This window comes from Pelophylax lessonae (assembly GCF_965119305.1).
Source record: "Pelophylax lessonae genome assembly, chromosome: 3".
In the NCBI taxonomy this organism is placed as follows: domain Eukaryota; kingdom Metazoa; phylum Chordata; class Amphibia; order Anura; family Ranidae; genus Pelophylax; species Pelophylax lessonae.
The window spans coordinates 104629975-104639248 of record NC_138770.1 but is presented as its reverse complement, the minus strand read 5'-3'; the positions used below and the strand labels follow the sequence as shown (position 1 = coordinate 104639248).

General features: G+C 39.6%; 1 protein-coding gene across 1 annotated transcript; it reads right to left on the bottom strand.

Moving 5' to 3' along the window:
- Window positions 1–581: 581 nt before the first annotated feature.
- On the bottom strand, window positions 582–2487 carry LOC309550402 (E3 SUMO-protein ligase ZBED1-like; the record flags this gene model as incomplete). The annotated part of the gene is made up of 2 exons (XM_082250790.1): window positions 582–1254; window positions 1391–2487. 2 exons carry the CDS (start codon window positions 2485–2487, stop codon window positions 582–584), a joined length of 1770 nt encoding a protein of 589 aa, XP_082106916.1.
- Window positions 2488–9274: the final 6787 nt, after the last annotated feature.

Here is a 9274-nt window from a genome sequence, read left to right as displayed (position 1 = left end):
ATATATATATATATATATATATATATACTAGGGCTGTCAATCGATTAAAATATTTAATCGCGATTAATCGCATGATTGTCATGAGTTAACTCGCGATTAATCGCACATTTGTATCAGTTCTAAATGTACCTTAAATTAATACTTTTCAAGTTTTGAATACATTAATCAACATGGGAGTGGACAAATAGACGCTTTATGCAAATGCATGTTTATTATTAGTGAAACCATACTTAACATAGGATGAAGACTGGACATCTATCAAAGGGACCATAGTATCAAAAGTCATATGTTTATCAAAGAACTTGTTCATGTCTATTATACACATGAAAAAACAACAACATAGAAATAAACGGTTCCCATTACTTCTCTTTCTTTACTCAATTTACTTACACAAACCTTACATTTTTGCACGATAGGGCAGCTCACTTCTTGTAAACATGCTAACCTAAATGTACATTTATTATTACTGAAATCACCCTAAACAGAGCATAAAGAACATTGACATGTTTTACAAAGAACGTGTTCATGTCTATCAAACAGGTGGGAAAAAGAATATAAAAAACCCACAGGTTCCTCACAGATTATTTCTCTTTCTTTGCACTGAGCCAGTTGCTCAAACAGACGAGCCTGTTTACATTTTCAGATGACAGGGCAGCTCGCTTTTTCTGAACAACATGTCCTGAGAGTGAAAACAATCTTTCACAAGGTACGGATGTGGCAGGTGTTGATAAGTATATGCGTGCAAGGTAGGCCATCTCACTGTGTGCCCCTTCATGATTGGACCACCACTGCAGGGGACAGTCCTCTATGGCAATAGAGGGCTCTGCCTTGTAGCGCTCCACACATTTCTCAATACAGTCCTCTTCATCATCATCAGATGAAGATTCTGGCACAGACATGAGACATGTTATCTTCTTAGGTGGTTCAGTTGTCAGTGTCACTGGTTTATCTGGCTGTGCAAGCCCCTCCCTCTTGAGCAAGGCACAGACTGAACTCCACACCTCAGCTCTGTCAGCCCTGCTCAGACATTTGAGGTCCTTAAACCTAGGGTCCAGTGCTGATGCAACCCTCAGCCATGTGGTGTTGGTTTTTTCCTTCCGTTTGTCCATGTCAGTTGTGAAAGTTTCCTTAAACTTAATCATGTAGGCTGGGTCATCTTCTGAGACCTCCATCACACGTGATAGATGACACAACGCGGGCAGCACAACTGAGCAAGAAACAAATTTCTCTCCTCCTAAAAGTTCACTCACATACCTGGAATAATAGAGAAAAGCACTTTAGTTAGACATAATGAATCTCTCACTCACTTTCAATCTCTCACTCTTAACACACGCACGCGCACACACACACACACACAAATATAATAATAATAAGAGTATCAATAAATTACCTGCAGTGTTCCAGCACAGTCTCCAACCTCTTCAGTTTATCAAATTCAGCTGCAGTTGGCATGTTGATGTTGCCTGCATGTAGGCCCAGTGCATCTCTCAATGGTTCTTGATTTCTCTCAACACGCTTTATCATTTCTAGGGTGCTGTTCCACCTAGTAGACACCTCCTGTACGAGTGACTCTTTCTTTTGAAGATGTTTGACTTGCTGCTGTTCAAGCTCGGCTGCGTTAGCAGGGCTATGCTTGAAATGACCCACTAACTTCCTGCATTTTGCCAAGGCGCCATCAAACGGGCTGTTTTGGAGAGAAACTGTGATGGCTCGGTGGAGGCTGTGTGCAATGCAAGGCATATGCTCGAACGGGAGCTGCCTGGCCGCTGCAATCATGTTGCGTGCACTATCAGTGGTCACTATTTTAATTTTGAGTTCAATGTTCCACTGTCTGGCTACTTGAAGAAAGTGCTCAGCGCAAACGTCAGCATAGTGTCTATCTTCTGTCTTCATAACGGTCAAAGCGTGAGACTGAAGTTTCCAGTGCGCGTCAAAATAATGTGCTGTGACGCCTAGGTAGCTATGGTTACTGAGGGAAGTCCAATAATCTCCGGTGAGCGCAACCGTGTTTGTCTGTCTCAATGCCTCCTGAACTTTAGCTTTCTCCTCTTCATATAAGTTGTGAATCTTGGTTGTAATGGTGGCTCTTGAAGGTAGTTCGTATGTAGAATCGTTAGATGCGATGCGAATAATTTCAAGTAGACCCTCGTCCTCGACCACATTAACTGGTCTACATGCTGTAGCCACCCATTTAGCTATAGTTGAGGTGAGTCTATTAGTTGTGGACTTATCCATCGATCTCCGCTGCAAACTTTGATCCATTGTGGTCTGCCTTTGACGAGGGGGAGGGGGGCTCTCCGTGTCAGTTGTATGCTTCGCCATCAAGTGATATTTTAAACTCGACGTGCTGCGGTGATAACTTAATTCACATCGACAATAACTGCAGATAACTTTTGTCTTGTCGACAGAACCATCAGACCTCGTTTTGTATATAAATTTTCCGTTCAGAAGACCCCTTTCTTTTTCCATTTCTGTTTGCTGCTGCATCTTTATCTCTCCAACTACGGGGTAGGCCACGGGTCAATATATATGAACTTCATGAAGTGTTTCTTTCTGTATAGACCACAGAAGAAAGAGGGTCAATTTAGTCAGCAGTAATGTTTGAGGCTATTAGTGTGTAACATAGACAGTTTATTGATAAATTAAATATATTGGGGTTTAGTAACACCCGTGCAAGATAAGGTTGTTAGTGAATACAATCAGTGCATTAATAGGAAACAAGACAGACATAACATAAAGTGACAGATAACCGGCCGGCATATACTTCAAGTGATATACATATATTAATCACAACATGCTTTAATAGCCGTAAATGTTCTTGAAGGGGCTCCTTTTGGGCAATCGGTCGTCGATTTTAATTGGTGACTGTGTATGGGCAGTTGTTCTTATTGAGTTGCTCCGAGGAAATCGTTTAGGGGTGGTTTTATCTAAGTATTGAAAGCAGGGCTGTAAGAACTACCGCTCAAGATTTCCTTGGTTGGGACAGCAGAATATGGCTGTATTGCCGTTATTATATAAACGTCGGTTCAGTACCGCATATAAGTGGAAACAGTGCTCCGATGGCTAAAAGCCATTTCTTCACCCCTGTGTGGTGAATGCTTTATTATGTACCTTTCTGCCGATCTGTAGGTCAGTGCGTCTGCTTCCGCTGTCCGCTCTCGTGCTGTCATCAGTCTCCGCTCTTCCTCGTGGTTCCTGGCGTCCGATGCTTGCTTGGAGCGATGAGGGGGTGTGCCGCCAGGCTAACTTGCGTAGCTTCGTCTGGACGTCGTAGGCCACGGGTCAAACAGCAAACAGGTGATGCGCGCTGCATTAATCGCGCGTTAAAAAAATTATCGCCGTTAAAATGAATCTGAGTTAATGCGTTATTAACGCGCTAATTTTGACAGCACTAATATATACACATTGTAGGTATATCATCATGATAACTCATAAAAGGTCCATCAGAAGATACAATAAGACATTTAAGGAAAATTACCTAATGGGGAGAAGAGAGTTTTTAATTAGGCAAAATACCAGTGGTAGATTTGGGATGATATTTGTCACACCATGGATATCCGATCTGACCAGTGGTGATTTTGCTCCCTTCTGTCCTGGATACAGGGCTGGAGGTTCTGGCCTGTAAGTACATCGTGTGTACATTTCAGTTTGTCCCACAAGAGGTAGGCAAATATGTAAGGGATCTCCTATAGTTTACCTGTGCTGAAGCTCTGCCACGAGTCCGCCGCCATTCTGGATGGTCAGCAAAACTAGTCCTTAAATACAGCGCCCTCCACATCACCAATCGCGGGCCGAGCGTCTGGGGGCGGATCTCCCCCATTGACGCTACATCCGGCGCAGAAGCGCCTACGCCCAATCACAGTAATTACATTTGCTGCATTTCCATGTACATTTGATTTCATCTACTTCAGGCTTTTCACCCTTACTAAAGTGGCTCTTAGTCACTCTATCCCTAATGGATTTGGCTCTTTTAAAAGTAATTTTAGGATGTTCCTGAATGTATTTATTTAGTATAGGGTCGTTGATCAATAAGTGCCAGTTCTGCTGTAATATTTGTCTAACAATACCATGTTGTCTGTTATAGGGAGTGATAAGTCCCTTACAAAGTTACCCGTACAAACAAAGTTACCTTTGTTTTCTTGTTTATAGATAAGGTCTTCTCTTGTTCTCTTAGAGGCCTTGTTAAAGGCTTTTCGAAAGGCACGTTTTTGTATAGCCACGTGCCAAAAGTCTGTCACGCAGGGCATTTGCTTCTTGTTGGTAATGTTGTTGATTAGAGCAGATTAGTCTTAGATGCAAAAACTGAGAGTATGGGATACTCTGAATTAGGGGTTTGGGATGAGAGCTTGTAGCATGCAAAATTGTGTTGCCTGCTGTCGGCTTACGATATAAAGTTGTGCCTATCCTTATTTCTCCATCCATATAAATCTGAATATCCAAAAATGAAATGGTTTGAAAATCATATTGGTGAGTAAAACTCAGATTAAATTGGTTGATATTTAACAGATCTAGAAATTTAATCAGGTCCTCCTCTGGCCCCGACCACAGCATGAACACGTCATCTATGTATCGGAGCCAGAGGAGGACCGAGGGGAAATAGGGCGACATCACATCGTCTGTAAAGATGGCACGTTCCCACCCCCCCAGGTACAGGTTGGCGTAGGATGGGGCACAGGAAGTCCCCATCGCTACTCCCTGTACCTGGGGGTAGTGGGACTCATCAAACATAAAAAAGTTACCCGTCAAGATACATGATAGTGCGTCCAAGACTAATCCAATCTGTTTGCGTGATTCCAGGGGACGTTCCCTTAGGAATTCCTAATAGTTTCTAATCCCTTTTTGTGGGGAATGCTACTGTACAAGGCCTCTATGTCAATAGAGACCAAAATCGTACCTGGGGGGACCTGTAGGTCTTCAAGTTGTTTCAATAAATGAGGTGTGTCCTGTACATAAGAGGGTAAAGTTGTGACATGGGGTCTAAGATATAGGTTAACAAATTGGCTGGTTGGTTCTGTGTATGAACCCACCCCGGAAATGATGGGCCTTCCAGGGGAGTTCTCCAGATTTTTGTGGGTTTTCGGTAAGGAGTAAAAAGTGGGTATACCTGGATTTTTTACTATGAATGTCTCATATAGTATTTTTTCAATTATTCCTTTCTGATATGCATCTACAATTAGATGTACAAAGTTGTTTTGGAGTCTGGTTGATTCCTCTTTTGAAATTGGTTTGTACCAATCTTGATTGTTCAAGATGGTTAAACACATTGTGTTATAATTTTCTACATTCATAATGACCACGTTGCCCGCTTATCTGATGGTTTTATTATTATTTGATTGAAATTACTCAAATCTGTTAATGCTTTCTTTTGTTCCCATGTGAGATTCTGGGAGGCCCATTTATGCGTTTTAACATCCTGGATTTGTTTGGTAACCTGCGTTATAAACGCAGCTATATTGAGTTTTTTTTGAAGCGAAGGAAATTTATTTGATTTCTTTTTAATATTTGGAGTTGGCATTGAGACGCTTAAATCATGGGTTATTGAGTCACCTACATTGGTTTCTAATTCTATCTGGGTATTTGTTGCTTCAGATCCTTCATTTTCCTCCAACAAGTCCATTAGATCTTTAAGAGCACAGAAATCCCGTACCTTAAAGTCTTTCCATTGCTCCTTCTCTATTTGTTCTTGTTTTTTTCTCTTTCTATCTGAATCATACAGGTACTTGTATGTAAGTTTTCTACCAAAAAGGTTCAAATCATTAATGAATTTGAAGTGATCTAGTTCCTGGGTGGGACAGAAAGACAATGCCAATGAGAGGACCTCTATTTCTGTGGAAGTGAAATTGTGAGTTGAAAGGTTAATAATGTTTAATTTTGTGGTAGTGTGCTCATTTTGGCAAAGAGGGTGTCCAGTGGGCCCTTTATTTGTTTGTTGTCTGGTGTTTGTTGTTCCCCCTGGAGTGTTTCTGTGCTGGGTGGGACTAAAAAACCGTCATCATTATTGTGACTAGCCTCTAGTCCTGTTTGTTGTTTTGTATTCAAATGTGCATGTAATTGAGTTGTGTTCTTAGGGCGTACTGATCCATCACCACTATCACCAAGAGTGCGGTTTGGGAGTGCTTGAGTCCTATTTTGTGAATGTGAGGGTGTTGATGCCACTTTATTGGATTGTGCATCGTGTTTAATTATTCTTTTCTTACCCACACCCCCCGGTGCACCATTACCATCACCATTTTTAGTTTTCTTCCTGGGTTGTCAATGTCTCCAATGGTTGGCTTGATATGTATGTGAATTCTGTGAAAGCGAGGACATGTTAGAGGAATCTGATTCAACACTTTCATAATCCCGTGTATTATTAGTTCTGTTAGATTTATTGAATGTACGACCTCTTTGTGGACCTATTATGGGCCATTTATACGCCATACTGTTCCCAAAGGCTACTCTATCTCTCATCAGCTTTTGTTCTTTTTTATGGACAATATCCATCTTGTACTTCTCCAGATATTCCTGGAGGTTGGTATTCCTGGATGTGTATTCTGGGAGTAAAGTAAGTGCCTGATGTTTAGTATAAAGTCTGGTAATTTCATCATTCAGTGATGTCATTTCTTTTCTGTATTGATCTAACAAAATTAGGATCATTCGCTTCATGCATGAATTAAGATTAGCTTCCCATGTTTCCATTAGCGCTGGTGTGATGTTCCTAATATTGGGAAAAATCTGTATGCGTAGTCCCATAGGATTTAAGCCTTCCTCATTGTACTTTTCAAAGAATTTTGTATGCCAATGTAGGTTAGACTTTTTTTTTCAGTAGTCTTTTTAATTTGTGAAAGAAAACTTCTATATCTACTGAACCTCCCTGACCTCCTTGAACATTACTGTGTATCTTTTTCATAAATCCATCCCATGATGTGCCCATATAGTCCGTCATCTGTCCCAGGTGTTTTACCATTCTTAAAACTTTTTAACTATTTCCAGTATCTCCTCCTTATTTATATCTCTTTTTAACCAATCATTCTCCTCCTCTGATATATTTGACTTTACCTTATTCAAATAATAATTTTTAACTGTGCTATCAATTTTTTTAGATGGAAAAATGTTTTGATAAAAATCTTGTGATTTTTTTAACATATCTTCTATTTTATTTGAACCATTTAGCTTTTCCATGTAATCTTTCCTCCCAACTATTTTTTTAAAGAAAAAATTGGTACATTTTTCATCCTGTTCTAGTTTTTCTACCTTTTGCTTGAAAGATAATTTTCCCTCTTTCTTCTAATTGAAGTTTAATTCGATTTTTAAACTCTTCGTTTCCATCCACTAAACCCTCCCTTTGGAGTAACACTAATGTGTTTAATTTTATATTTAAATCTTTGTAAAGAAATCTTTTTTCCTTGGCCTTCTATGTTCCCTTTTTAATGAAAAACCCCTTTGTTTTTGCCTTCAACTCATCCCAACAGATGTTAATGCTACGGTCTCCTGTCTTTGCTACCCATAATTTATATCTAATCTCATATTCTTTTTTTATCTCTGGTTCCTCCAGTAATGTAGTATTTAATTTCCAGTAGGAATGCTTCTTAACTTTGCCTACCTCAATCTCACCTGTAAAACTTCTAATTTTATGATCGGAAAAAGTATTATCAGAAATTTTATTATTTTTTAATTTTATTAGATACAAAGAAATAATCAATTCAGGAGCTGTTATCTCTAGCTTTCCATGTGAATTTTTCTTGTCCATTTCCTATAGTTTTCCATACATCTAATAAATTAAAAATCTCTTATGTTTTTCAAAATTATTGCAGAATAATCAGTTTTAATACTCTGACTCTCTTTTTCCCCTTTTCTCCCCAGGCCATACACAGTTAAAGTCACCCCCAAGGATTATAGGTTTTTCTCAAAGTAAAAAATATTTTAAGCAACTAAAATGTTCTCTTCTTAGTTTTTCATCAGCCGAAGCATAAGTATTAATGCATCTAAAAGAAAAACCAAAATACTCTAAATCAACTAGCAAAATCCTACCCGGAATAATTTCCGTTATCTTTTTAACAGATATTTCCTTATTTTTAACTAAAATACCGACTCTGTTACATCTGTTCTCATTTGAGCCGGACCAAAATGATTCCCCTTTCAACTCTTTTTTGAAATTTGAATAATTCAAACTAAAAGTGAAAACCACATTCCTGTAAAAAAATATCATAATTTGTACTTTCGATGAAATCATAAAAACTAGCTCTTTTAAACCTATTTTTAAATCCCCTGACATTCAGGGAAGCAACCCGAAAACTATTTTTCCATTTTCTAGGGAAGAGAAAACTATTGAGTATGCCTGAAAGGAGCAGGCGACACAACGGTATCTCCAGGAATTTCATCGGTGTCATCTCCAGCTGATCAGGGCGACTCAGGTCGTTCTGCCTCCTGACCACATTGAAGCACTGTATCACCTGAAATTTCTTCAGGAGTCTCTTCTACTTCCAAAACCTGAAACACGTTTTGCGACTCCAATTTTTCAAAACTTTTTGCAATAGCTTCCAGGCTGTCCATTTCTGGTTTCCCACCGCTATCAAACTGAGGCTGTTCACCCACTGCTTCAGCAAAAGTTTTCACTTCTTCTTTCTTCTTGGTATGCTTCTTTTTACTTTTTTGGCTTTCCTCAGGAATTTCTTCCCCAAGCCTCTTTTTTGACTCTGACATGTCCATTCCTTCAAATTTACTTTCTTCATCCTGAATTTTTCCAAAAGCTGGGACACTTACACCCCAGGATGTGGTGCAGATGCTGGAGAAGATGGGATATAAGAAGGTGGGGGATATCTATACGAACATCCACAAAGGTAACAGGTTCTTCTTTCTCACCCTCACACTTCTCTGTAGATGTCTGATCATTTGTACTCTTCTCTGTAGATGTCTGATCATTTGTACTCTTCTCTGTAGATGTCTGATCATTTGTACTCTTCTCTGTAGATGTCTGATCATTTGTACTCTCTTGGAGGTGTTTTTGGTTTTGAACTTTCCCCATTTTTTGGGGTTTTTGCTTTGGCACTTTCCTAATCCCTTTTCTGGCACCATTTACCTTCATGTGTTTTCTCACCCAATACTAAAATGCCTTCCTTTTTTTCACAGGTAACCTGCGTGTGGCCAAACTCTCTGCAGATTTTACAATAGTCTGGCATCCCATTATAGAAGAGGAAGCCTCTGTTTTTCCTGAAAGCGACCAGAGGGGGAGGCCTCATAAAGCCACCAAAGGACCCAGAGCTCTTTTTAAATGTTACCAGGAACTTTCTCTTCC